This window comes from Coffea arabica, chromosome 5c (genome assembly GCF_036785885.1).
Source record: "Coffea arabica cultivar ET-39 chromosome 5c, Coffea Arabica ET-39 HiFi, whole genome shotgun sequence".
In the NCBI taxonomy this organism is placed as follows: domain Eukaryota; kingdom Viridiplantae; phylum Streptophyta; class Magnoliopsida; order Gentianales; family Rubiaceae; genus Coffea; species Coffea arabica.
This window is the reverse complement of record NC_092319.1, coordinates 48777538-48805374: the sequence shown is the minus strand read 5'-3', so window position 1 is coordinate 48805374 and position 27837 is coordinate 48777538. Positions and strand designations below refer to the sequence as shown.

The 27837-nt window shown below is 37.3% G+C and overlaps 6 protein-coding genes across 8 annotated transcripts; 1 reads left to right on the top strand and 5 right to left on the bottom strand.

Annotated features, from left to right (window-relative positions):
- Positions 1-128: 128 nt before the first annotated feature.
- Positions 129-3990, bottom strand: LOC140007896 (high mobility group B protein 10-like). Its single transcript, XM_072051550.1, has 6 exons — positions 3649-3990; positions 2730-2808; positions 1989-2151; positions 1824-1901; positions 658-1016; positions 129-407 (listed from the first exon to the last, which is right to left on the bottom strand). The coding sequence occupies exons 1-6, from the start codon at positions 3843-3845 to the stop codon at positions 330-332; spliced, it is 954 nt and encodes a 317-aa protein (XP_071907651.1). The 5' UTR covers positions 3846-3990; the 3' UTR covers positions 129-329.
- A 1426-nt stretch (positions 3991-5416) lies between these two features.
- LOC140007895 (photosystem I reaction center subunit V, chloroplastic-like) lies at positions 5417-6133 on the bottom strand. The gene has a single exon (XM_072051548.1). It carries the CDS (start codon positions 6028-6030, stop codon positions 5572-5574), a length of 459 nt encoding a protein of 152 aa, XP_071907649.1. The 5' UTR covers positions 6031-6133; the 3' UTR covers positions 5417-5571.
- A 1258-nt stretch (positions 6134-7391) lies between these two features.
- Positions 7392-12615, bottom strand: LOC140007894 (uncharacterized WD repeat-containing protein C2A9.03-like). The gene is made up of 10 exons (XM_072051547.1): positions 12441-12615; positions 10914-11077; positions 10620-10787; positions 10401-10487; positions 9646-9780; positions 9440-9550; positions 8969-9060; positions 8780-8885; positions 8332-8418; positions 7392-8250 (listed from the first exon to the last, which is right to left on the bottom strand). Exons 2-10 carry the CDS (start codon positions 11052-11054, stop codon positions 7837-7839), a joined length of 1341 nt encoding a protein of 446 aa, XP_071907648.1. The 5' UTR covers positions 11055-11077; positions 12441-12615; the 3' UTR covers positions 7392-7836.
- Positions 12616-14585: 1970 nt separating this feature from the next.
- On the top strand, positions 14586-21265 carry LOC140007893 (actin-related protein 8-like). Of its 2 annotated transcripts, none has more exons than XM_072051544.1 (12): positions 14586-15645; positions 16201-16286; positions 16529-16599; positions 16752-16819; positions 17180-17241; positions 17496-17593; positions 18349-18430; positions 18773-18915; positions 19442-19590; positions 20161-20294; positions 20469-20562; positions 20857-21265. In XM_072051544.1, exons 1-12 carry the CDS (start codon positions 15305-15307, stop codon positions 20858-20860), a joined length of 1332 nt encoding a protein of 443 aa, XP_071907645.1. In that variant the 5' UTR covers positions 14586-15304; the 3' UTR covers positions 20861-21265. The 2 variants fall into 2 exon arrangements, with proteins under 2 accessions (XP_071907645.1, XP_071907644.1); XM_072051543.1 differs by having other exon boundaries at positions 14594-15645; positions 20469-20587.
- A 510-nt stretch (positions 21266-21775) lies between these two features.
- Positions 21776-23368, bottom strand: LOC140007396 (pentatricopeptide repeat-containing protein At5g66520-like). Its single transcript, XM_072050159.1, has one exon. The coding sequence runs from the start codon at positions 23366-23368 to the stop codon at positions 21776-21778; it is 1593 nt and encodes a 530-aa protein (XP_071906260.1).
- A 916-nt stretch (positions 23369-24284) lies between these two features.
- Positions 24285-26975, bottom strand: LOC140004149 (GPI-anchored protein LLG1-like). 2 transcript variants are annotated; one of them, XM_072051545.1, is made up of 3 exons: positions 26389-26975; positions 26185-26241; positions 24285-24916 (listed from the first exon to the last, which is right to left on the bottom strand). In XM_072051545.1, the coding sequence occupies exons 1-3, from the start codon at positions 26477-26479 to the stop codon at positions 24555-24557; spliced, it is 510 nt and encodes a 169-aa protein (XP_071907646.1). In that variant the 5' UTR covers positions 26480-26975; the 3' UTR covers positions 24285-24554. The 2 variants fall into 2 exon arrangements, with proteins under 2 accessions (XP_071907646.1, XP_071907647.1); XM_072051546.1 differs by having other exon boundaries at positions 26185-26238; positions 26389-26972.
- Positions 26976-27837: the final 862 nt, after the last annotated feature.

The window sequence follows — 27837 nt, the reverse complement described above, 5'->3', positions numbered from 1 at the left end:
GAGGGCATGGCGTTATTAGTATGTGACCCTATTCTAGCCGTTCACCGGCCGGAAAGGAGCACTGGAGAGTCACCTGTAGACCAAGTACTACTACTAATAACCAGCTTATAGAGTCGTGCCACAATACGGAGCAAAATCATACCCTGTATTAAATCTAGCTATTAATTTCCAGCCTCAGTACATCCCCAGATCATCATGCTAAACAATTCAACACCTCCCTGGAGAACTAGAAAAGTCTACTGCAAAATATCAGCAGTAAGCTAACAGAAGCATTGACATCAGGTAAGTGGTTCTAATAAATGCCTACAACTTAGCCCATTACGCTTATTTTAAAGGTGTGATGCATTATATTCCTGCATCTCGCTCCGGTACCTCTCCTTATCTCTCAAACCTCTTTGCTGATATACCTGCATAAAAGCCAGGAGAAAAATTAGGTCAGAAGCTTAAAGCAGTCGCAACCTTTCCCTATATTTTCACACTGAGATATTGAGAGCGCAGCATATATAGCTTGCTAACTAACAAACCCAGAAGCCGATAGTTATACATAGCAAAAACCTAATTAAATCCAGATACAATACACACTCCTGGTCTAAGTTAAAATCTTTTTTGGATTTTGATTATTAACAAGTTTAACTAAGTGTACTAGGCATGAATAACCTGTTTCTCAGCCTCTGAGAGTCTTCCCCACAGAACTCCGATTCTTTTGCTAATAGCTCTTTCTTGCCCATGGTATGAAGGCTTTAGCCTGTTGTAATGCTCAGCGAAAAAGAAATTGTATCCACTCCTGTTCGGTTTGGGTCGAGAGGGATCCAGAGCCAGTTGATGTTTTCTGCGCCTTCGTCGGGTATGTCCAGACTGAGTTTTAGACCTCTGAGACATCTGTGGCACTTCAGGTATATGATAAAGGACACCCTTCAACTTTTCGGAGCCCAAATCCACAGAAATTATGTACCCATAATCACACTTAGAATCAATTGTTCCAGTCACTAAACTGCCAGCCTCCAAGTCAGCAATCTCTGTGGCACATAAATGAGAAATCTTCAACTCCATATAATTGCTTGTATACAGGACAGTCTGTATACAAAAAAAGGAGGAAAGAACACTAAAAGCAGAAAATGGCGCAGTATAATATACAGGTGCTTTTACAGCTAATACAACAAATCCAATCAAATCTCAATGACGGTGACTCTTATTGAAATTTTTATTAAATAAACAAAAATAATAAAGAATCTGTAAAACTAAGGTTTACACAAATGCACATGCTCAAGCATTTTTTTACATCCTACATGAAGTGATAAATGTATTTTTATATTTGCACAAGAAGCCTGAATTAGCACAAACTCATGTGGAATGACTAAAAGGTAGTTCAGATATGATCAAATTCTCATATATGACAATGGATGCAGCAATTAGACCCATCAAACCAAAAAGCTAAAAGTTCACTGATTAATGCAAAATTTCTGTGTTTTCAACAGATATTCTTCACCAATTTAAAGTAACTTGAATAATCAGAAAACAAAGTAATGCTGATCAGCTACTTGTTCTTCCAAATAGTACACCAGCGTTGCATGCAGTTGCCACATTGCTATGTTCACAGATGACAGCAATGGCAGACAAGAGACTACTCCTCCTAAGGAACAGACTACAAATTGTAAGTTTTTCTCTCATTCGGAGACTCCACTCATGAGCCCAGACTAAACATATCATACAGCATTACTAGTTGAAAGACAGATTACAGACATTAAAATTACAGACATTAAAATATAAGGGAACCAAGACCTAAAAATTTGAAATTACAGAAGAACAGCTCCAAAAAGTCTAACCTGAATACTGATTAACCGTGGCAATATCTACAGAAGCTTGTGAAGCTGCTGACCCATTGACAAATCTACTTGCTGAATCTAATTAACCGAAGAAAAAGGAATGCTTAGACTGCATACCAAACTAAAGCACTAAAAAACATTTTATGGTATAAGAGTTTCCAGCACCTGCAACTGAAGTAGAAGGCTCTTCCTTCCGAAAGTAATAAACCTGCTCAAAGTGATAGAGCAAGGATAAATAGTACTTCCGCAAGACAAATGATGCACTTGTTATAGAAGATGGAAACCTGAAGGCTCCAGTAACTTCCTTCCATCTGCGATCTCTTATAACCTGTTATAGGTTGTGGATCAAAAGATACGTCTAAGCATGTAGAAAGAGATAATTTTAAAGAAAATAACTGCAGAGCAAGTTAGTTTTATACTACACTAGGTTAGGTCATAACACTTAATCATCTGTTTTAGATGACAAATTTCTACAATATTGATTCATATCCCAGCAAAATTTTTCACCAGTTTTGATTCATATCCCTATAATCTTCTTCCCCTATTCTAATCATACCATGACAATTTTTACATCAAAACATCACTTTCCAAGCAAGGAAGTTTGATCTCTGAGTGAGGCACCTTTAAATTTTTCATCTAAACATCACAAATTGATTTGAACTCAGCAACTAAGTACTTCCACAAGGATATATGCTCTTTTAGGACTCAGAATCTTCTTATATTTCTGTTGATGAATCAAAATATCGATTTCTATTCCATCAGGGATGTGTTCTTTATATTCAAGAAACAAACATACTTGAGACTAAAAAGTAGTGACATAAAACTAAAGCAAAGGCTTGGCATCATTCTTGCGCCTTAAAAGTTAATTTTCCAGAAAATAACTTTAGAAAGCAGAAAAATGGTTACCTTCTCAATGCCGCCTCGAGATGTTACCTGCACAAAGAGGTGATGTAGATCCAGGGAACTGCCTCCAAGTCTAGGGACCCTGAAAGAGGTTATTAGAAGATATCAGCTTCAGACAGCCATTTTGATAATTACGAACGTTGTATGCAACTAAGTATTGGTCAGTTATTCACTTAATTTCTCTTCTATTTAAAAAAAAAAAAAAAAAAAGTGGTGGATCACAACAAACATAGAATAGCTTTCTGGAATACATCTGACAATGTCAATTGATGATTAAGGATATTCAATTGCAATCCACCAGCCAATTATTCAGAAGTGACAAAATTAATTCAGGTTTCTTGCAAATACCCAGAAATCTATTTCACAATTTACGGTCAAAACAAGCAATAATTGGCTGCACAAGTCTGCAGAGGCAAACTTTCGCTCTCATATCAAATACTAGGGCAGACTACAAGACATCAGGCTACTATGTTCTAGCCAAGAGAATATCATCAAACATTAGCAGAAATTAGAAAATATCAAGGCCAAGTTAATCTTTCCCTATCCAATAGCCAATACTCTTCCCTTGTCCATTATGAGTCAAAGTTGAAGTATCTCTATTTCCTGCCATTGGATTCTGTTTGCAAATAAGTAAGGGAAACCACATTCACAAAGGCATCCAAAATTGCACATTCGTATTTAAATAGAGAAAAAGTCTACACCTCAAAAGAATTCACTAGAGAATTGGAAAACACTGAGAAAAGCCATAAAAAGTCCAGCAAAGAAAAAGAACAACACATGCAATGACAGGCTTAAATAAGTGAGGAACCAAAAATCAAAATTCAATTTGAACCCTAAGAAACCCCAAAAACTGAGATTTTATATTAAATTCTTTTTTTTAAAAAAAAGCACTGAAAGAGAAGAAGAAGTGTTTACTACTTACTTAAATTTGGTACCAAATAATGAGTGAAAAGATTGAAGCTTTTGCAAGAAAACATCAGGGTTCTGAACAATTTCCCCGTACTCAGCTTCTGCTTTGGGGTAAGACTTGTTGTCTCCAGTGATGTGCGAATTGAATTGCCCTTGACCTTGAGTTGCTATGGCTGCTACAGGGTTTTCAGTAGAAGGGTCGTTTGACATTTTAACTTTCTTCTATGACTGTTTATTATTACTCCTAAAAGATGTATTTGAAGGAGAGGATATATCAAATATGGTGGGAAGATTTTGATGACTAGCGGTTACAAATAGCAGATCTTTTTTTTTTCTTTTTTTTTTTTTTTGAAGGACAAATAGCAGATTCAACAGCAGGTCAAGATCTTTCACCTTTACATCAACTACTACTACTGCTACTACTACTACGCTTTTGTATTACGAGTCTCAGGAGAAGACGAAGGTCATTATTTTCTTTTTTCTTTTTTGGTTTTATCTTTTTCTTTCTTTTTTTTTCTCTTAATTACTCCATTAACCTCATTCTTTTATTTTTTTAATATTTTTTTGTTCTCATTTGTTATGCCTTCCTCCCGAAAAGGAAGTATAGTATGCTAAAGAAAGCAAGTTTACGCAACATAATTAATACTCCATCCGTCCCACTTTAATAGTCCTGATTATTTTTTCAAACAATTTAAGAAAAAGTAGTTAATTTTGTTGGAACAATCAATTTAGATAGCTATTTTCCTAAAATATCCTCACATTAATTAGAATATAACTTTATGAGAACTTGAATTGATGGTAAAAAAAGAATCAACTTTCATTAAATGGGGTAGGTTTATAGTAACAACAACTTACATTCAATAAGGGTATTTTAAAAAAATTAAAATACAACTACATTCTTCAATTAAAAACTGGACTACAATTTGGGACAGATAAAAAAGGAAAACAGGACTATCAAAATGGGACGGAGGGAGTATTGTTTTGGGCTTTATCTAAGGTGACTTTCATCATAAAAGAAGTTGGTCCGCTAAATGGAACATAAATAAGAAAAGTTTTTCTGGCGTAGAATTTATAATTTTAGAGACTACTCTATTGTTCTGAATTGCTTTTAATACTTTAAAATCCATATATTCTATGCATCGTTCTTTTCTTTTTTTTTTTTTTTTTTTTTTTTTTTGGCCTTTTCTCTTTAATCTAGCGTAGAAGCTCAGAATCATATTGATTCAATCAAAAATACTTTAAAGTTTCTCCCACTGTAAGGCAAGATTCGTCGTTCCATTTTGCCAACCCCAGTTTTGTAACAACCACAATTCAGTAATTGATATATAATCAATTTTACAAGGACCGGGACGATCCATTTGCTCTTCCCTTCGGAAATTGCACATATTCTTGTCTTACATTTTCTTCATTTTACGTGTCGCTAGTTACCCGAAAAATAAGTAACAGCAACAAATTCTATCCCGTTTGGCTTGAAAAAAAAAAAAAAAAAAAGAAGAAGAAGAGTTTGTGTTGCACCAACAATTGCAAGAGATCTTTTTGCTCTCTAAAATTTAGAGTGAAACTGTGTATCATTACACGAGTAAATTCTCAGTCAAATTCCACTAAAATTAACCGATTCCAAAATTTTCTTCTCTTCCAACGGTACAAGTTTGATTAAATTAACTGTCACGCTTATCTCAGAACTGAGACAAATTATCTCCTTCATACAAACATTTTCCTGCTAATTTAGTTTCCAGTGGATGATTATATTAGTCTAACCATGCCAAAAACAAAGAGCAAAGTTGCAGAACTGCACGATGATTAGATTCTGACCAGACGAATTTCAATTGAAGACTAGAATCCCAAAAATAAAATAAAAAAAGACAAATAAAAGTAGTTGTCTTGCCCAACTATACATAGCTATATCACAAGCCCAGATGAAAGATGAACCAAAATCTTAACCAAAGAACTTGGGATCATAGCCATTGCTGGAGGTAGCAAGAATGTAATAAGCCACAATATGGCCAATAGACCCCCATGCAAGAACGTCCACGATGTTGAATCCAACAGGGTCGTTGGACTTGAGCAGACTCACGTACTCCTTGGCTCTAGCATCCCCCGCTTCGAAGTGTGTTTGCCCGTTCTGCTCCGGCACCTGTTTTGCCACGTTTTCTCTCTGGAAGTTGAAGAAGACGAACCTGCCCAGAAACAAGGACAAGCCAGTGCTCAAGCTGATCACCAGAGGGGCGCTAAGCTCTGCTTTTACGCCGCCTGCTGATGAGTTGAACCTCTTCTTCATGACTGGGGGGCAGAATATGGAAGGCTTGCTGTTGAGGAAGAGGCCCGCGGTGTCGGTGGGCTTGTTGAGGGGTCGGAGGCCTTGGAATGTTGGGGTTGAGAACAAAGTGGAAGCCATGACTGATTCAAATCCCTAGCCTGCCTCTGGTATCGTTGGGCAAGAGTGGTTTTCCGGATAATAATAGACACCCGATTCAAATGGAAAACGATGAAGCAACTCTAGTATATAGTTGGGAAATTGGGATGATATCTGGGAACAAAGAAACTGATTTGTGAGGAGGGAAATGAGAGAGGAAAGATTTTGTATGGTGACTTGTCTGTCGTTCATTGGGTCTTTCTGGATCAGGATTTTTCGCCTTCCCTACTGCATTACATACATGTCAAAACGAAATAAGTACTAACTTTTATTACCCAAACAAAATAAAAATGCATACCAACTCATGATCATTTTCAGACGTTCGATGCCAAAAATGGAGGATGCGCGTTCGAATCACGTCCGGTTCCACTCCCTAAAACAATATATATATTCCATCGTCTGTGAACGAACTCTAAATTCTAAAGTAGTCTATCAAGTGTTTTCGTTACAACAAAATTGTTTTCTCTAATTTCAAATTCCATCCAACTCAATTTTGGGTCTAAACTCCCATAAAACCTATAATTTGATGCTACTGCCCTAAACTCTGAACAGTTTTTCCGCTGGGATTGCTACTTTTAGGGATTTTAGTAAAAAAAAATATTATAACGATTTGATGTATATGAATCAAAAATATGATTGAAAAATACATTTACGACCACAAATCTAATACTACAATTTTTTCCCCCTGATAGATGTCAAACATTTTCTGCTCCATTTTCGTCATTAATGAATCTCATACACTGCTAGCGCTCAAAGTATTTTGTACCTGAAAAACCTTTCAATCGTAGATTTCATTGCGCTCCGGCAAACCACAAATCCCGTCCTTCAGTTTCGGATACCCTTTTACCACAAAGTCAAATGATACCGCTAAACATTTTACCAGGAGCAGACGGCCAAATTCTTACCACGAGCACTGATGACGGGCACCCACAACAGGATTAAACATAGGATGCAGCCTGTTGGAGACATGATCAACACGATTTAACATAGGAAAAATTCCCACCAATCTGGCCATAAAGATCGTACTATAGACATGATGCTTGCTGCAATGAAGGATTGCTTGCTTTTTCATCATTTCTCAGAGACTGAAGGACGCGTTTATTTACAAACGGCCCCGACGTCAGCTCACAATCGAAACTCACCAGCTTGAGGCCGGACCAGTGACCATCTGGTTATGTGCAAAAGGCGTCACAGGATAGACAATCACAACTACAGGATCTGCAAAGAAACAGCTACGTAGAGCACGTCGTTTAGCATGAACCAACTACTCTCCCAAGAACAAATTCAATTGACTCACAACTTGACATGGTAAGGTAAACGAGACGAAGAAAAGGAAACAGGAATTGCAGCAACCAATGGATTAGGTTTCACGTTGAACCTCGTCCGTTCAAACATACATCAATTGCACCACGTAAATAAGACGGATCAAATGTTCCGAGACAGAATAACTTGGCTGAGACAAGCTAACAGTTCCACGGAAAGGAAACATGATAGACCTTCATGACACATTCCAAGCCTGACCCTAGAGTCTGAGAAAACCCTAGCACTACGTGCTTTCTTCTTCACACATGACACAACTAGGGTTGGTTAGCCTTCTGTACATCCCCTCCAATAGAATTTATGAGGCTGAAATGGTACGTCACCATCAATAGTCTACCAGCACAACATAACAAATTTACACCTAGACCCACTAATACAGCAAACTAACCTAAAGGTTTACACAGTTGTGCCACATCAAGCGAAACCAAATCCAAGCTGAAGCGCGTGATCGAAGAGTGCATAACCAACTCAGATTATTGTATCAAGGTATGAATAATTCCGCCGTCGCCCAAACTCGAGAAGGCTACCATATGTCCGGTCCCAGACTCCAACAAAAAGAGACTCCGTATCAGGACTGAAAGACATCCCAGATATCTCCCCAAAGAAGTCAATTTCCTGTTCCTTTTCATACCCACTTTTGACATCAAAAACATGGACAAAATCAGCAGGCTCTGCCATTGCCATGAATCTACCATCAGATGAATAGCGGATGGACCGAATGGCTCCAAGATTGCCCTTCAAAGCACTGACACATTTGGATAGATAACGCATGTCCCAAATACGACAAGTTTTGTCCTGGTTCCCAGTAGCAAAAGTGATGCCATCAGGATGCCATGATGATGCAAATGAGTAATCCAGATGCCCGCATAAATTTGCTACTGCCTGTAATTGTTAAATATTTAAAAATTCTTCAAACTTAGATCCAGGGGTCACAATAACAAAAGGCATGAAAACTGCCCTTACCTTTCCACTTCTAGAATCCACCAATATACCTTCTGGATGGTCTCCAACAATTATAAGAAGTTTACCATCAGGGCTCAGGGATGTGTGCTGCAACAGCACACCAAGGAAAAAAAAAAATTAGCCATAGTAGTGGACTGTGATCTAGATCACCATCACGAATTAGGCACCAGAAAACCTACACAAACATAAGCAAGACAGAGCCAAGGGAGAAGATTCCCTTGTTCAAGAAAATACCCTCAACATTCCCCCCATGAGCATACAACGACAATTGTGATCCAAATCCAATTGAGAAAATACCAAACCAAACCGATCAAAAGAAAACAAGCAGCAGCAAAAGGAGTGAGAGAATATGCCAAAACCATGTTCTATCCAACTATAGGCCAAATCTCAGAGTTCTGGTAGTCCTGAAATTCACACACACACACACACACACACAGACTTCACTTACATTCACCGGCCAATCAAAACGAAAATGCTTAGACAGCTGAAACTTTTCCATATCGAAGTCCCTAACTCCACAATCATTATTTGAAGCTGTAAAATGGACTGCACCACTGGAAATCAAAAGGTAATGCTTAGGATTCATCAAAGTAGGAAGCACACAACCCAATTACCATAAGAGGTAACAAACATATACCTCGGGGTAGTATATATGTCAACAGCATTAGTGATGGCATTATCATCATAAGTTGTCCGTGAACAGAAGCTAACTCCAGGCCTGTCCAAGAACTGCATCCAAAACAAGCCAGTACACTATCAATGGCAATGTCAAGCAGCAATTCAACCAAAAGGAGCCGCAAAGCACAGCACAAGAAGCAAGTTGAGGGCTACCGATCACCCACACAAACCAAGTTTTTGTATATTTTGAACAGTGCCCAAGCTCTCTCACTAGTCCACACCTTTTAGCAAGAAAGATATCACCTATTTGCTAGACAAAGATAATGAAAAGTTGAGACCAACCAGAGAAGCTCTCCACCACAAAATGTTTTGCACCTCACACCCAACCCATGAATGTCAGAAATAATCCCCTAATCTGATTCCCTACTACCAGTTGGTTTTTTCCAAATAGAAGCTAGGCACATCACGAGAAAATGGGAAGCAAAAGTACCTTGCAAATCAGTTCTCCCTGAAAACCTCCAGCAACTAACAGGTTGTCTTTCACAGCTAGTGTACTTACTTGAGTCTGTGTAAACCCTTCCAGCAGGCTTCCGGGATGTTTCTACAGAGGAAAAGGGAGTTATAACTGGATCAAAGGGAACCAAGGCCAAGAATTTACAAAAGCACATATAACAAAGTTCCAAATTAAACATTTACCTCACATGGCGCCACATGTCCTGAAACGTTGAGAACTTCAGACTTGTTGCAGGTCAAGGTAGACCAATGAATGACAGAGAAATGTGACATAAAGTAGACATCATGCTTTGATGTAGCCCATACCAAATTCCTCAACTGTGTAAAGCAACAATGAATTTGCGTATCATTCAACCATCTCAAAGATGATTACTCTAGCAGAAAAAGTAACCAAACTGAATACACGAAAAATAGCAAATTCACAAACATGAGTACAAAACCCGCAAGCAAAATCCACCAAGTCACTACTTGTTTTATGGTATCACAAAAAATATCGCACAAGTGAGGGCATTTCTTCATGATTCATCATTTCTTTCAACAGCGGCTTTCAAGTCCACTGCCTCTACATCAATTAAACATACCCCCAACTCAAAAAGATCAACGCTTCCAGTTTCCAAAGGTTCAACTGTGCACAAGTAATCCGTTTGGAACTGAACTTTGATGGCAATAAAAGAGATCATTGGATCATTCCAAACAAATTAGCACCCATCAACCCAATGATATCCCATTACAGAATATTTACAACATGAAGTGATATGCTCCAAAACCAACTATGAAGTGACAGGTACGACTCCTTTAACAAAATTTAGAACTGATTCCAAATTAAAAGTTCAAGCATAATATCTTAGAGCAGACATAAGAATGACTGAAAGAGAAAACATCAAAGGTCAAAGAATGAAGAACAAAATTTTGACTTTCAAACGAGCAAATATGTCCACCTGGAAATGAAGAATCGTCGATTTCACGGATCTAGAATTCCGTCTGAACTCGTAAAAGGTAGAGCCTTTGTCGGTGCTTTTGCACTCCTGCAAAACAAAGAGAGAAATATAAATAAAACAACAACACAACCAAGTAATAACATGTTTGATAATGCCAGAATTAAAGAGGGGGAAAGAGTTCACCCAAAAGAAAATCAAGGATTAAAGAGAACCATTCACCTTTTCTGATCCTTCTCCAGATTGAGGGATGTTTTCATAATTTTTGTACTGTTCTAATCTAGTCTGCCTGTATTTCTCCCTGGTTATGCTGAGCCTTTCCCAAGGAATGCCTTGGATGTCTTTCCCCCTCCTAGCTTGAGCAGCAGAAGTATCTTGCATTCTGTTGTTCTATAAAGAACAACTAAAAAGCTCAGAGAAACAAACATTTAACAATCTACAAAATATGAAATGACATTGAACATTTATTAGGAACAGCTTGAGTAAGTATGAGGAAGATGTAAGCATATGGCAAACCATGTAGTCATATTCATCGACATCAGAGTCAGAGCCACCGATATCTCTACCACGAAACTCATCATCCATGTCATCGTCCACGTCTTCCATTTCATATTCATCAGCCATGTAATCAGCATCATCTCCTTGGTGGTGGGACATGGTCTACTCAAAGAATAGACCACCTACAATTAAAAAAGAAAAAAAAAATCTTAGAAAAAAAAATCTTATCTAGCAATTAAATCAGCTGCATTTCAACCCTAAAATACAAGTGAAAATGAATTATTAATCATAACTTGTTTAGGGAAAAAAAAGAAGTTGCACAAAAATATAAAACAAAATAACCTTAGTATTCACCATATCAGCAAGACATACCACAGACTTGCCCCTTAAGTGTAAAAGACATACATAAGAAAATAGTAGATAAATAAAATTTACTTATGCTAACACTAACTAAGGAAGACACTAATTATCCCAGTCCTGAAGCAAAAGACGAGACCATTAAGAAGCAAAAATTCCTGCTGGATTAGTATGACGGTATGGAAGGAGGACAAATAGATCCAATCCATATTTACAAGGAAAATATGGAACTCGAGGGATAACAACACTTATTTGACTAAAAAGGCAATTTGTAACAGTTTAGCCCATCCGATTTCCAGACAATCCAAGCTACTCTACTATCCTTTTCTTGGATGTTACAGAAGCAGCATAAACAACTGCTTAATGCTTGGGAAACCGAAACAGTAGCCTAGATGGCAAACGCAAAATTTACTCGCAACAAGCATTCTATGGCTGTAACCTATAACCATACCCACATTTTATCATACATCCCAAAGCAAATCATTCCATCAGGCTACTTTTAAAATCCACCCAAGTATACGGGTAGATTTCCACCAAATCTACTGTATTGTATAACCAACAAACCAAATGAATTTACAAAAGTTTCTTACACGGAATTATCAGGAGAATAAGAGCTTATCATTTTCACATGTTTCTGGCAGTATTTAGAACTGGATTTTTTAAACACCTAATTTAATTTACTTTATCTAGCCACAAACTAAGAGCGAAGAATAAACCTAGATAATTTAAAGCCAACGCCCAAAACGCAGTTCCTAATAAATAGCTCTGCACAATGTTTATACTGCTACTGCAAATGTAAGTCATGCATTGAACCCCTTCCCCCCCCCCCAAACAATTATCATAACTCCAATTTATATTGTATGCCAAATTTGCACAGGATACCGGAACCAGAAAAAAAAATCGTTAATTTAAATACAAGAATTTCAATTATTAATTGTGCAGCAATTTCACGTTCATACCCTTAAAGAAAAACAAAGATCGAGACTTTCAAGCAAATTTCACGCGTCTCAATAAAAAATATCAAACATTTCCTGGCGGAACAACAATTATCTCTAATATATACGACAAAACAAAAATCGTATAACACAGTTTAATAAACCTAGAACGTCCACACCTAACACCAAACGATAACCCTAAATAGAACTACTAGCACGAATTAAAAAAAGGTACGAAACATAAAATTCTAACCTTTGAAATGGAAATCGATGATCAAACTCCTCTGATCTCGATCTCGTAATCGAATAAATTGGAAGAAATCGAAAGCGAAAATTAGCCGCGTTAAAAATAAAAAAAAAATAAACCTTTTTATTTCGTAATTATTTAGATCGCGATAGGTCTCGAAGAGAGAGAAAAAGAGTCGGATGGGAAAGAAGAGAGAGTAAACAGTATCTATCTTTATCCACTGGTTCACCCAACGACGACGAAAGCCTGGATGAAAATGACTGCTTTAGCATTAAATTACATGTCGGTCATAGTATTTGCCACTGTTTTTGGATTCAATTCACACAATTGCCCTAATAACTGACCCTATTTAAGGCAAATTACTTGTTACCCCTATATTTTGATACTTTACTATATAACTCTCTTTATAATTTAAAATCTCATGTATAACCCTCTCATGATTTAACTTAAAATATCACCATTAGTTTTTCCGTTAAAACTAACTGTCAATAATAAAATATCAAAATCAAACTAATGAATTGATAAATCTCTTCTTTCGCTACCTTTTTGTTTCTTATTTTCTTTTTTCCTTTTCTTTCTCTCTGTTTCTCTCCCTTGTAGGAAGAAAAGAGATGATTTTGAAAACCATATTTTGCCCTAAAAAATCTTAATTTTCTTCAAATACAAAGAGATGGAAGAAAAATAAACAATAAAAAAGACATGAAAAAAAGATAGAAGAAAAAAATAAAACAAATAAATAAGACATAAAAAATGCAAAATTATTTTTTACTACAAATATCATTATAGGTACTTAACCCAATGTTTAATGGTATATTTTTTCTTATTTATCCTTTTTTTTGTTCCAATTTCTTCTTTTCTATGTTTGGAACGAAAAAATGTAATGAAAGTATAAATTTATCAGTTTGATTTTGACCTTTTATTATTAGTCATTGGTTTCAACAGAAAAACTAATAGCGACACTTTAATCTAAATCACACTGGGGTTATATATAGGTTTTTAAAATTATAGAGGGGGGGTTCTATAATGCGCAAATGTTACAGAAAACAACCGTCCACAACTTCAAGAATTTAGCTTCATTTCATTCACTTGATGATTTGTGTGGGAATGTAAACTGCAAGTCCAAACATTTGTTGTAAATTTCATATCCTTCGCTTTTCCTTTTTCTCTAATTAAAAGCTGTATCTTGTAGAATTCACAGCAAAATCTTCGAACGTGGAACTCATATTCCTCTTTTCCACATCCATACAAGGATATACTCTTGTACGGACTGACTTACTACGCAAACATAAGAATGCATGCACTGACTATTTAATTAAGGATGTCATTTTGTTAGGATAAAACCAATTTACAGAGAACAACAGTAAAACTATTAGCTCGAACTGAAAACACAATTGACTTGATCAAGAAAGAATAACTTGTCTTAAAACTGCAATCCGCCGACAAACAATGGCACCAAGAAAAGTTTAAATGTTCTAAGACAACGCAGCAAAATGTTCATATGTACACATCAAGGTATTGATTTGAACGGACATAATATGATGCTTTTTGGTTCTTTTTTCGGTCAAGTAAGCAAGTAAATCTCAATCAAGATTTGACGCGCGCGTGTATATATATATATATATATATATATATATATATATATATATATATGTATGTATGTATGTATGTATGTATGAGAGCCGTAGTTTTGAGAAACTCAAACTGAAATAATTTTTTGGCCTCGATGTGATGAAATTATGTACTCTATATAATGGGTCTGTTTGGATTGTAAGTTATTTGGGATTATTTGAGATATTTTTACTGTAGCATTTTTTGTGATGTGATGTATGTGAGATAAAAAGATATTAGGAAGATAAAAAGGTGTATTGAAAATTGTAAAGATGATGTAAGCAAATAAAATTGAGAAAATATGAAGTAATCCAAACAAACCCAATGTTTGAAAGGAACAGGAAAAAACTCAAAAAAAAAAAGAAAAAGGCAATCCTGTGAAAATATTTCTTTGTTTACGGGATTATAAAGTCGTGGATTTCAGGGATGATCAATAATCATTTTTTAAGAGTATAAACAAGTCCCCAAAAAAAAAAAAAAATTTCCACCCGAGTTGCATATATGAAAAGGTGCAACAATGATAAAGGACCTCTGCCTAGCTTGATAACATGTGGTAAAATTTACTGGTAAGCGCTGTAAAGTTTCAGTTTGGCTTGGGGGATCTAAAACAAATGTTCAGTAGAATTGTTTCAAAATATCGACAATTTTAGCTATGATGATGATGATGATGATGATGATGATGAAGAAGAAGAAGAAGAAGAAGAAGAAGAATTGATGATGATGATGATGCCATATCCATCCACTCCCGCATCCATTGTCAGGAATTTTTTTACACGACTGTTTCCTCATCAACCCTCGGAGTGTATAAAATTAGTAAACACCGTCGGCGTCGTGCAGAGCGTGAGCAGGGGAGTGAGGTGGTCCGACTAAGAGAAGGCGGACGAAGATCCACGTGTCAGAGATTCTTACGATCTTCTTCCCTATCCCCCATTCATTCATTCCTTCCTTCATTCCGTCCGGTTCCCCCCAAGCCAATAATCCAACCCTCTTCTCTCTCTCTCTCTATTCCATTAATCCATTTCCTTCCTGATTCCCCCCCCCCTACTACTACTGTCGTACTGCCCGTCGCTCCCCAGCCGAGTCTCGCCTGCCCCCCACCTTCCTTCCCTCCTTCTCTCAGTCAGTGTTCAGTCTCCACTCATCATTCTTCTGCTGTCCCTCCAAAAAAGTCTCCCGTACCACCGCCAATAACCATTCTTTTTTCCTCTCATGCACCCAAAGGTTTGCGCGCCACTCGCGATCGTAGTTCCTCTCAACTCATCATGGTCAACTTGCTCCGAAAAGTCTGGGAATCCGTCTCTCAACGCTCGGCCTCCGCCTCCTCCTCCGCCAGCTCTACCAATCAACCCGATAGATTCGACCAAATGACGTACCTGCTGACCTCCTCAGCCGGCGACTTCGACCCGATTCCCCTCGACATATTTATCCAAATCCTCAAATTCCTCGGCCCCAAAGAATCCGCCAAGCTCAGCTCTGTTTGTAGGTTCTGGAAATTCATCGTTGCCGATAATCGCCTCTGGATTTATTTCCTTCAGAATCAACAGGAGCCTTGGGATTCCATTTTCTTCGCTGAAACTCACCTGCGATCCGGTTATCCTCTTCAGTACGCTCCCCTCCTTCTTATTTCCAAGTTTCAATCTTTTTCTGTCTTTTCAATTCTCGCTGATACATCCCACCACTTCAGTATGTTTCCTGCTGTACTACTGATCATACCCTCCTCCTCCTCCTCCTCCTCTCCTTCATCACCCTCTCTCTCGTCCGCACCCCCCCCCCCCACCCCAAAAAAAAAGAACTGGGAATTGCTTTGAAGTTGCATATGCCCGAAAACTGTATAAAACTTCACTCCCAAGATCATCTTTACTGTTGTTGACTAATATCTGTAGCTGCATTTTGAAATGATTATAATTTACCTTTTTTTTTTGGACAATTAAATTTACCATAGTAGTACATTTTCGTTTTCCTGGTAGTACATTTTGTTGTTTGAGATTCCTGATTGTTGCTTGTTGTTTACTTATTATCTAATCCTGAAACTATGAATTTGTTGGGCCCAGTATGTTATTAACTAAGCTAAGCTAGACTCTGGAAAACTAATGACCCAAAAAAAAAAAAAAAAAGACGATGTATGGGACCTAATATTGGTGTTGGCATCTGATTGCAGAATGTTTTCGACTCAGATGCCTGACTTGTCATTCATGCATATATATGCTCAGCGAGAACAGGTTCCTGGTGCTATAATTATTGATGGTACGCATTGACACCTTAGCGTATTGATTTTCCTGGATTTTGGAACTTGAGCAAATCTTTAATACATTCTTTATATTTGTTAAGGACCAGTTTGTTTCTTGTGGCAATTAAATGATGCATTTCCTTTCATGTATATCTTTGGAAAATTGGCCCCATAGGATTGCAAGTTTGAAACTTAATTCCTTATTTCGAAGGTCTAACTTTGCTTAGTTCTGATTGACTTTTACCATTTGTATATGAAGGTGGCTCTGGCTACTGCAAATTTGGATGGAGTAAATATGCTTCTCCTTCTGGGAGGTCTGCTACTTTTCTGGTGAGCTTTGTGCTTTAAGCTTAGTGTTACATTCATTAGCAGAACAGCTTTTGATTTTTGCAAAGCCACACAACCATTTATACACATATTTTGACAGAACTAGAATCTTTGACTCCAATTTTTCTTCTGTCCGGAATTTTTGTCCTGTGCAGGAATTTGGTAATATTGAGTCCCCAATGTATTCTAGACTCAGACATTTCTTTTCTACAATTTATGGCAGGTTAGCATTGCTGGAATTCGTACTTCATATGGAGTACTTTGAAGATTTTTGGCTGTTTCTTTGTTTGAGTCTTTTGGTGTTTTATATTATTGAGTTATGTAGTACTTGTCAGTATGCTGGGTTTTCTATTGAGAAGGTATGAGTATGTTGGTCCAAAAACTTTTCTTCCTTTGATTATCGAATGTGTTAAGGCATTTGCCACTGAAGAATTAGTATTAAAGTGGCGTAACTTGGTTGTTGACGTTACCTGTCCAAACATTCCAAGTAACTTGTTTCAGAATGCATTTTGACTTCATGCTTCTTTACTTTGTGTTTTTAAATTTAATTGGTGTTAGTTTAAAGATTTTTGAGTATGTGCAGGATGCAGGTGAAAACATATACGCAGCCAATTGTTTTATCTCTTCCTATCTGCCATTCTGATGGTCAGCTTCTGAACATTTGGCTCTATTTCAGAAACCTTTTTTTTTTTTTTTTATATTTAAGAAGGTTTACACTTTATAAACAATGTCCATACATGAATCAAGATTCAAATTTCTGGAATTCTCCAAAGGTGGAATATTTCTTGTATCATGTAACAGTTTACAGTCTTGATCAATTCTATAGGCTTAACATTAGAGATTATTTGTTAAAGATTGTGCTAGAATCTTGTTGTTTACTGTGACCTATTTTATTTCAGATACCGAGTCTGATATAGCAGCTAGAAAGCAGCTTAAAGAAGCTATCTATACTGCATTATTTGACATGAATGTTCCTGCTGTTTGTGCAATCAATCAGGTAGTATAGCTATCCTTTTCTTCTGTTGTCCTGTGCAAAAATGAAAAAGAATTCAATTGCACTATGCCTGGTTTACTTTCCAATTGTGTCTGCTCTTAGGAATATCTATCTGTCTCCCTCCCTCTCTTTCTCTCTAGTGCACATACTAACACATGGAAATTAGTGAAATTTAGGAAAGACCGAAGAGTTTTCCATATACTTTTACATGCTATAGTTAACTAACCTTATAAATTGTTGTGAACCTAAATGATGTTCATTGGGCTTTTATATTGATGACATGGATTTTTATGCTAAGTTGCTATGTTCAAGTCAATTAACTGTACTCACGGTTGAGCTATCTTTAACATTCTTTGATCTAGTTAAGGAATTCATAGTACCATGGCTCTATTTTCAATTTGGGCTCATTTGTAACATTCATAATCTGTATTATCTCTGACGGTATGGCTTTTCTGGGGACAGCTTTTTCATATGTAGAGTATTTTCAAACAGAAAAGGAAGTTTCTGCCACTGGACTAATTTTATAGGCATGAACTAATAGACACATCAAAAAATTGAAGTGTGTGTCATCTCCCTCTTGCCAGACAATTCTAAGTCTTGATTTCATCTGAGATAATTGAATAGCAGTAATTCGTTTTAATTATGCTCTGGTTTATAGTAAATTCAAATGGTTATTTGCATGGGCAGAGTAGTTTATTGAGAATTAGTTATTTCTGTCCTTTTTTATTTCCTGATGGAGTATTCTGAATTAACTCTAGGCAGTTTTAGCATTATTTGCGGCAAGGCGAACCTCAGGAGTTGTTGTCAACATTGGTTTTAACCAAACATCTGTTGTTCCAAGTAAGCTAGTTTCTCAACACCAGACTTGAGTTTCTAAATGTTCTGCGCCGAATCTTAACTGTATACACCTGACAAAAGAGTTTCTGTAATAAGATGAAAGTACAACTCCATGTCTCAGCTTTCAATGTGCACAAGGAGTTGGTTTTCCCTTATCTTTCTGTCCCTTTGGTTGTTGGACTTATTGTACATCCTCAAGCTGTCTTGTTGAGTGGACAGAAAGAACTCTTCTTTGGTTCTTTGTCCATCCTTTCTGCCCTTCTTATCTTGTGTGGTCATGCTTGTACATGTGCGTGGAACTTCCCAGGTTTCTTATCACAATAACCTTGTCATCTGTCTTAACAGTTTTGCATGGGAGAGTAATGCACAGAGTGGGTGTTGAAGTAACCGGAATGGGGGCTTTAAAACTTACAGGATTCCTTAGGGAAAAGATGCAGCAGAAGAATCTACATTTTGATTCTCTGTATACTGTGCGTGCATTGAAAGAGGTACCAGCATTGCCCCCTCATGTCTTATTATTCGTTTCACTCTGGAGGTTGGTGAAGAGATTGGGGTTGGCTAACCTGGCCTGCCCTTTTTCCTTTTTGGCCTTTTATCACAACAAATAGGTTTGACTTTAAAAGTTCTAAAAATGCTATAATCACAAATAACAGGAATAATGGATAAAGGATCAGCTCCTAACTCATAGGTCCCTACCAGAACTGCATTGCTTGCTTTTGTACTAAAATGTGAACTTTCAATATCTCAATCCTTCAGTGGGCTCTCCTACTTACATCTTTCCAGCGAATGACATACCCGAAATCTCACTGAATATTCGAAGTTCTACCTTTTAAGTTGTCATTGGTATTTTGGGAGAACTTAGGGCATAGGTTGGGTTTTCAGTTATCAGTTGGTTGCTGATTCATGATAAAATGACAATATGTTGTCTTATACAGGTTTATCCCTAATTAGACATTTTTGTTGTGAAGACTTTTTCAGCACACCGGTCATTTATCATTTTGAATGTATTTGCAGAACTTATGCTATGTTGCTTTTGATTATGAAGCTGAACTTCGAAAAGACACAGAAGCATCTTTTCAAGTTGCAGCTGAAGGATGGTTTACGCTTTCAAAGGAGCGCTTTCAAACAGGAGAAATTCTTTTCCAGCCTCGTATTGCAGGAGTGTATGTCTGGTTCTCCTTATTGTTGTTACTTGTGGAAGTTTCTTAAGTAACAAAGTATTATTTCATTATGAGATCTTGCCAGCACAAGGCTGTTGCTTTTCTAGTGAGATCCCATTAGAACATCCTATAATTACTATAGTCTCAGGGATTGCCCTCGTGGATGTCTCTGAAAGTCTTTAGCTTGGGATTAAGTGTGCCTATAGGATGTTAGGTGATCATCAGGCTTTCATTTACCACTGAAAACTTTCTTTCGTCTCTTCGTTAAGTAAAATTAATCATTTGTAAACCAAAAAAGAAGAAAACAAACTGGTTTTATTGGATTTAGGAGAAAAGATATTGACATTGACAATGCCATAATTATTTTCCCCTTCTGTACTACTTTCGTGTGAGAAGCCTCATTCAAGGATGATAAGGAAAATAGGGAAAGTAACATAGTATAATTTGACCTGGTAATTCTGAGCGAAACCCGGTCTCTTGTCCTTCGCTGTCTCTTTTCTGCTTTCTTCTTCTTCTTCTTCAATTTTTTTTCCCCATTTACCCTATGTAGATTACACGTTTATGATCTTGTAGGCGTACAATGAGTTTGCACCAGGCTGTGGCACTTTGCTTGGATCATTGCCAGGATTCAGAATTATCTGGAGATGATAACTGGTTCAAAACAGTCGTTCTGTCCGGAGGTTCAGCATGTTTGCCAGGATTAGCAGGTGAAAAGCAATTTTACTGAAGCATTTTGTTTGAACAGGCCTCTAAAGTATAATATGCAGGCAGAATTTAATTGTTGTATTCACTAGACCAAGAGAAAACGAGGGGATGAAAGTCTGAAGGGAAGTATTGGTCTTGTTTAAGTTGTTCCTCCTAACCCACCATTTCCTTTTCAGAAAGATTAGAGAAGGAACTTCTTCAATCTCTTCCTCATTCTACATCGAAAGGACTCAAAGTTATCCCTTCGCCTTATGGTGCAGATTCAGCATGGTATGGAGCAAAGCTCATTGGCAATGTAAGCTACTAGATCATGACATGAATTTAAGTGGATGAACATATTTGCACATTTCCATCAAACATTATTTCATACTGTATGCTTTAGATGAATATCCTCAATTTAGCAGAAACAAGGATATGAAAATTTGGTGCGCCAGGAGGGCTTCTCCCCTCACAGTGACTGGATTAATTTCTGTACTGTCATTGAGATATGTAGTTGATATGTCTTTAGATTAGGCAAATTCACACTGCTTCTGATCTAAGTTTTTGCGTTGTTGCCATCTACAGTTGAGCACCTTTCCAGGTTCTTGTTGCGTGACAAAGAAACAATATCGCCAGAGGTCGAGGCGCAACCTCAGGTGGTGAATTTCAGACTCCAGCAGCAATTTAGGTGGGAATAAAAGACAAATTACAGTAGTACCACGGCATGTGTGATCAATCATACAGAAGTGGGTTGTCAGAAATGAGCAATTGCGATCATAGATCAGTCCAAGTGTGTCTGATACTAGAGAACTTGGTAGTCTAGATATTTTGCTATGACAAGCATTCTTGGAATATTTTTCATTTTTGTTTCACCAATGTATAAGCTTGCAATGTTGTATTGTACCCCTCTATTTCATACTAAAAACGCACAGTGAACATTCAAAGTAAGAATGATCATTGGAAAATAAAACAGAAATTGCGCAATTTTAAGTAATATTGTTGCCGTCTTCGAACAGTTCTCATATCACAATATGTGTGGATCAAATTTTTCCCCCATAATACAAATTGCAGGGGACAAGACCATTCATTGTAACATCCTTGAGGTCAATTTACATGGATAAGGATTCCCTATGTTACTGATTTCTCTGAGAAGCTGATCGGCAGCGCTTTACACCATGCTGGATCTTGGGGTCTAAGAGAGAAACTAAAGTTACAGATGCTAAAATCAAACCCGATTTTCAAGTTTAATCAAGAAGGGTACAAATGTAGCTTTTGGCTTTCTCAATTTCCTTACCGTAAAAAGGAGAAATCGATGTTTTGAGGTAATTTGAAGACACGGGAAACACACGATCTTCCTCTAAATCAGCTTGCTGCTTTCTCTAGTTCATTCCTGTAAAAGCTCTACACATAACCCAATCACGAGACCAAAGCATTCTGCAATCCCGTTTCGATCTCCTGATTTGTTGTTTATTTGTTCGCTGTTTTTAGCCCCCTATCCTGGCTATCAACAAGTTCCATCCAACACCTTGAAGATATCAGCAGACTGAGAATGACAAATGTCCCCTACGACAAACTCGTGAACAATATCATCTACTTCAACAAAGCTTAAGCCATTTGCAATATCCAAGTTTTTGTCCCTCATAAAACCCCACAAGTTACTGGCCATTTCTTTCGCTCCCACTGTAGCAAAGAAGCCTCCAACTTGCTTATACCTGTCCGCAGTTGGCTCCAATTTGACTAGCTCTCTACATACACGTTCCCCTCTATCCTGGTCTTTATAGATTCTACAAGCATTTAGCAATGCACCCCATATAACCGAGTTAGGCTTTTCTGACATACAAGAAATGAGTTCTTCAGCATCTGCTAGCCTCCCGGCACGACCAAGTAGGTCAACCATGCAACCATAGTGTTCCATGGATGGTCTAATCCCATAAAAATGTGTCATTTCATTAAAGTAATGAAAGCCAGACTCGACGCATCCTGCATGAGAGCAAGCAGACAGCATTGCCACAAAGATAACTTCATTCGGGCTAATCCCATTTTCTATCATCTGATTAAATAGTTCAAAACATCTTCTAGCTTCACCATGAGCTGCGAATCCTGAGATGATAACTCCCCATGCAACAACATCTTTCTCAGGCATATTCTTGAATACTTCATAGCTAAGGTCTATGCAGCCACATTTGGCATACATGTCAACCATTGCAGTAGCAAGCCTAACCTGAACATTGACACCATTTTTCTCAATGTATGTGTGTATCCATCTTCCCTGATCCAAAGCTCCTAAATGAGCACAGGCAGATAATGCGCTAACAAGCGTTGCCTCGTTCAACTGAACTCGATTCGCCACCATTTCTTGAAAGGTAGATAGAGCTTCTGCATGCATATTACTCTTGCTATACCCAGTTATCATCGTGCTCCAAGTTGCAGTATCCCTCTTGCTCATTTTATCGAACAGTTCTCTGGCAATGCCAAATTGACCTTGGTTGAGGTGACCAGTGATCATGGCATTCATGACAAGAACGCTTCCATCGGAAACTGAAGCAAGAAGTCTTTCTGCAGACTCCATGTGACCGCAGTTTGAGTACATACTAATTAACGAGCTTAAGACATGGGTGGTTGGTTCCATGCCGGCCTTGATTATCTGGGCATGAACTTGTTTCCCTTCAGAAGTGGCTCTCATTCGGGAACATGATTTGAGCACAAAAGTGAATGTATAGTTATCAGGGTTGAGTCCATTTGACAAGAATTCTTGATACAACCGAAGGGATTGATTATCTAGGAAATGATGACCAAGCGTTAGGCCTCTAATCAAGCTGTTGTAGGCAAATGTATCAGGACAAGAAATTGACTCGAAAACTGACAGGGCATAGGAAAGGTGAGAGGTTGAAACGTAGGATTCAATGAGTCTTCCCGGATTCAGGGGATGATGAATCAGTCCTGAAACTATCAGTTGGGCATGCAGTTGTTTAACTTCCTGGGAAAAATGGCACATTTGAAGCAAGCATACGGCGGCGTTTGGGACTCTTGCAGACGAGAATTTTGTATTGCTCGGATCAAGTGCCCGTGGGCTTACAGCTACAGCTGCTGCAGCCATATCCAATAATGGTGCATTTGCACCAATCTGACTTTTCAGATAATAACAGCAGGAGCCTTATCCAAGCAATGCAAGGACTCCCACTCCTTAGCAAGTTGTTTTTGACAGGAAAAGGACAAATAAGAGTACTTGTTAGGTGGACATGTATATATTCTAAGACGAGAAAATAAGACTATCGACCTTTATTTAGGCTATATTCATGTCCAGTCTCTCGAGTGTTGTGAAACTAAAATTTGTTATTGGCTGACAACTGTGGATAACTCGGCCTACCCTAGCCCCCATTCATTCCCCTGATTCAAGGGTTGGTTATCTTCACAGGAGGTGACTGACGACTGACGAAGTTATTCCCTGACTGGACTTCACCTCGTCCATCTCTCAATCTGGAACATGGCTAGTGATTGATGGATTGATGTGATCGCTAACTACCCTATTTGCTCAGACCCATGCCTGGCTTTGGCGCCTTAGGTTGTCCGATGATGTTTGGCAATGAGTAAACCTCATCACTCCATCCATAGGCCTCTCCAGTATAAATACCCTTTCCACTGCTACTGCTACTACTACTAAAAGAGGCACGCAATTTAACTCGCACATTGAACTCCCGAACAACTTCCGACTTCAACATCAGAATGAGACCGGATGATAAAGCCTCAATAACCTCTGAGCAAATCCCATTTCAACACTAGCACACAAATGCGAGAGAGAGAGACAGCCTACTCCCCCTCACCATAACTAAATTTTTTAACAGGTTCCCCCCGTATTTGCTTGTTTAAATTATAAATCTCATCCTGTAGCTATATGTAGCTTCTATTTCTCAGGGTGATAAACTAATGGTAATATATAGATATCAAAATTTTCTTTTTCTGCTGTACAGAATCAAATGCTACTGAAATAGTTCGATAAATTGCAAGATCACTCCTCAAAGAACATCCACAGACCTTCTTGGAACAGATGCTGTGGTTCATGAATGCTAAAGAAAAAGCTTCAAGGGAACTGACAAGAATCAGTTTACAGTAGGACACCCGTTTAAAGGAAAACAAGCCAGTACAAAAACTGTGTGCTGGGTACACTTCAATAAAGAATATGAACTCTATTTGGCATGGGAAAGTACAAGACGACAACTATTACCCTGGCAAAATAATCATTGGAACAAAATCAAGTAATACAACATCTGAACGAAAACAGAAAATTAGAAGACCTGCAACAACAACACTATAAAAGTCGTTCCAAGAATCAGGGCTTTGGCCGGTTTGCCTGTCATTTGACTGCCACTGGCATTAGCTGATAGCGACGGTGCTAGTGCAGGGCATTCAAGCCCCTCCTTGCCTTCACGGCACTCACTGGCGAAAAGACCAGGTGGATACTTCCCATTAAGGTTAATGTAGCTGAACATGGTTGTGGCACAGTCATTTGATAAATCATTCACCTGCTCTGCAAAAGGACAGGCAAAATCCTTTAAAGCCTTACAGCAAAGGTTGGGTGGATATTGAGGACCTTTGCATTGACTAGTGATGATTGTGTAATTCTGAAACTCGAAGTTAACAGGGCAAGCTGCATTACACATGATGCAAGCTGTTAGCATAAAAGCACATGTTCCTTTGAAAAATGATACGTTGAGCATCAAATTAAGGACTTTGAAGGTGAAACTTATGCGCAACACATGATATGGCAGGGATATTAGCCCATGCAGTAATCACTAAAACAGCAAGCAGATTGAGAATCTGAAATTCCATGAAAGAACATCTCTTGTACTTAAATCTTACGTAGTTATTATATTATCCCTTTGTGGTTAACTTTAAATCAAAATTCATTCTCCAGCACCTAAAAGGAATCAGCTGAACTTCTAAAGATGCATTGAGAGATCTGTCTGCAAGAAAAGCCAAAATCCAAAACTACCAACCAATCAATTAGAAAGTTACCAACGCAAATAGTGAAATACCAGTTCAGCATGCGAGGAACAGCACCTAACTACTGACTTGAAAGCAAGACAATGAATGTCAAAATCCCTTGTTTGTCATGATCATAAATAACAAGAGATTGCATATGATGATTGAAATTTGAACCTAAAACGTCGAAGAATCTGAATTAGCATATTGTTTATTTGTGGTCATCGGCTCAACATAGAAGACAATCCTAATGATATGAAATGATATCAATGTGAAAAATGGTGGAAATGAATCAGCGACTAGTTCTTAAAATTTACTCTGAATCGACTCCCAACAATATGTTGTTTCATTTCTGCCAAAAACTTTTCAATTTAAAATCCAACATTTGAACAAATGCCAAAATTACCAGTAACATCAAACTAATAACACAAGGATAATACTTATTGGAACTCATATTGTACGCCAGGAGCTTTAAAGTAATTGTATTATTTGTAACTTTTAGAAAGGTAAAAACATTTACAGCACGATGGTCTACAAGACCAAGCCTAAGTATTTGCCTTAACAGTTAAAACAATGCCTAGAACTCAACTGCCTCGAGAAGGTTAAGAAGAAAGCAACAGCCAGCCTTTACACTAAATCACACGAGATCAATGTCCCTCACTGCAGAATACACCCCTTCTTCCCCAACCAAGTATACAAAATCCTACACAAAAGACCTGCTGGGAGTTTCAAGTCTCAATTTAACACTTGAAAAGTCTTGGCTCGACTAGCTACTTTGAAGGCAACTCGATTTTTTTGATGAACAGATCAGAAGAAGCAACATTTGAACTTTCCCTTCATATATAAGATAAACAAAGCTGAAAAGCAAGTTAATATCTGCTCAAACATCCTTCAACTTTGATAGAACATGAAAGAATGGAAAGGGAAGATCACCTGTCGTTGCCTGGAGGAGGTTTCTCCCTTGTGCAATATGATGCCCAAATATGCCTTCTATTGCAATAAATAAATAAATCAAACAATGAAGAAAGAAAAAGGAGATAATGCAAAGCAAGAAACTGAAATCAAAGCAGACAAGAATCTCCATCACTAGTCAATATAAGCAAAATTTAAGCATAAATTACATGGGTTTGCACACACCTGAAAGGAAAGTGGAAGCGGAGTTGCTAGCTAATAGGCTGAGAAAAAACACCAAAATCGCACAAAATTGATAACGGTGAATCCTGCCCATTATTGATTGTGCTCAGAGCAAGAATTTGTTGATCTAGGGGGGCCCAAATAGCTGCTACTATAAACAAGAAAAGTTCACTGATCACTTTCACTCAAAATCCGGCCTCTAATTCCTCACAGATCCGGGATGATAATATGTTAGCGAGTACTAATAAACACTTCCCAACAAATCAATTGTCTGCATAAATTTTTGTCCAGGAACAAAAATTTATCTTTAGCGAATCAAACTAAAATATAGAAATTGATGCTGCTTAGTTGATATCTGAAGTAAGTTTTTGAGGTTTGGATAGAAAGAAAAGAGATTTATGTTTGTTTAATATTAAATGAAGTTTACTGTTGATGATGAAAAAGGAAATAGGAAATGAGACTGAGATGAGAGAGAGACAACGTGGTCTACGCTTCAGCCAGATCAAACTAAGCCAAAGACAGATTTCATCTCAAAACCGCGTCTTCTCATTCTCCAGTCCATCTTCTTTCTTTCATTTTCAGGTTTTCTTTTTTTTCTTACCATTAATATTGCTGTTGCTCCCTTTAATTTATTTTTTTTTGGTAACTGTTCTAGAAAAGTAGTACTTAATTGTGCAATTAATGCTATCATCCTCTTTTTTTTTACTAGTAATTGGTTGTCTATCTATATGTATTGAAGAGTGGATTTTTACAAGAGAACCTTTCAATGGCTTTCAAATTTTTCATTTTTTTCTAGATTTTTATATTTATTTTAATACATAAAAAGTAGTAGGTTATAATCAACCCTATCATCAGTCAAATTTAAAATTTAAAACTTTCCCACTATCTACTTTATAAACCGTTTAAGTTTATTATTTATATTTTAAATCCTTTTTACTCTTTAATTAAAGACAAATACTCATTCGTATGCTATTTTAATACAATTTTATATTTTTATAATTAAGAAATATTTATCACTAAACTAATCCTATAACCACCCCTACAAATGAGCTTTGCAAATTACAATCACGTTTCAAAAAAATCACAAATGTGCAACTAAATATAAAGTTGAGGGGATAAAGTGCAACTAAATGTAAAGTTAAAGGGTTTCCTATATTTAACCCTAAAAAAAATTGTAAGAACGTAACAATTGTTTTTTTTTTTTTCCCTTTAGGATGGTCAGACATCCATGTGCAGTAACAAAAAAATTTTCCCTTTCTTACTGAGCGTAAGACGGCCAATTTATTTATTTTTAAAAAATGAATATGGTTGTTTCAGATCAAAAAAAAAAAAAGAAACAAACCCGGGTTCCCAAAAACATTGTTATGATTTTTTCACCATTATTCTAAGAAATTTGTTAAATTGAGTTCTTTATGGCAAAAAATGAAATGTGTGACTAGTCCCTTTTTTTTA

Bases quoted from the DNA above. Each gene is read 5' to 3' on its own strand.
- LOC140007896 (XM_072051550.1), bottom strand. From the start codon at position 3,845: ATGTCAAACGACCCTTCTACTGAAAACCCTGTAGCAGCCATAGCAACT. The intron at 1,902-1,988 runs GTGCTGGAAACT...TCGGTTAATTAG, and splicing joins GCCTTCTACTTCAGTTGCAG to ATTCAGCAAGTAGATTTGTC. The intron at 1,017-1,823 runs GTTAGACTTTTT...TATGTGCCACAG, and splicing joins CACGGTTAATCAGTATTCAG to AGATTGCTGACTTGGAGGCT.
- LOC140007895 (XM_072051548.1), bottom strand. From the start codon at position 6,030: ATGGCTTCCACTTTGTTCTCAACCCCAACATTCCAAGGCCTCCGACCC.
- LOC140007894 (XM_072051547.1), bottom strand. From the start codon at position 11,054: ATGTCCCACCACCAAGGAGATGATGCTGATTACATGGCTGATGAATAT. The intron at 10,488-10,619 runs GTGAATGGTTCT...TTTGTTTTGCAG, and splicing joins CTGGAGAAGGATCAGAAAAG to GAGTGCAAAAGCACCGACAA. The intron at 9,061-9,439 runs GTACTTTTGCTT...TTTTGGATGCAG, and splicing joins AGGGAGAACTGATTTGCAAG to TTCTTGGACAGGCCTGGAGT.
- LOC140007893 (XM_072051543.1), top strand. From the start codon at position 15,305: ATGGTCAACTTGCTCCGAAAAGTCTGGGAATCCGTCTCTCAACGCTCG. The intron at 15,646-16,200 runs GTACGCTCCCCT...ATCTGATTGCAG, and splicing joins CGATCCGGTTATCCTCTTCA to AATGTTTTCGACTCAGATGC. The intron at 18,916-19,441 runs GTACCAGCATTG...ATGTATTTGCAG, and splicing joins CTGTGCGTGCATTGAAAGAG to AACTTATGCTATGTTGCTTT.
- LOC140007396 (XM_072050159.1), bottom strand. From the start codon at position 23,368: ATGGCTGCAGCAGCTGTAGCTGTAAGCCCACGGGCACTTGATCCGAGC.
- LOC140004149 (XM_072051545.1), bottom strand. From the start codon at position 26,479: ATGGGCAGGATTCACCGTTATCAATTTTGTGCGATTTTGGTGTTTTTT. The intron at 26,242-26,388 runs GTGTGTGCAAAC...TTATTGCAATAG, and splicing joins CGCTTCCACTTTCCTTTCAG to AAGGCATATTTGGGCATCAT. The intron at 24,917-26,184 runs GTGATCTTCCCT...TGTGTAATGCAG, and splicing joins CCTCCTCCAGGCAACGACAG to CTTGCCCTGTTAACTTCGAG.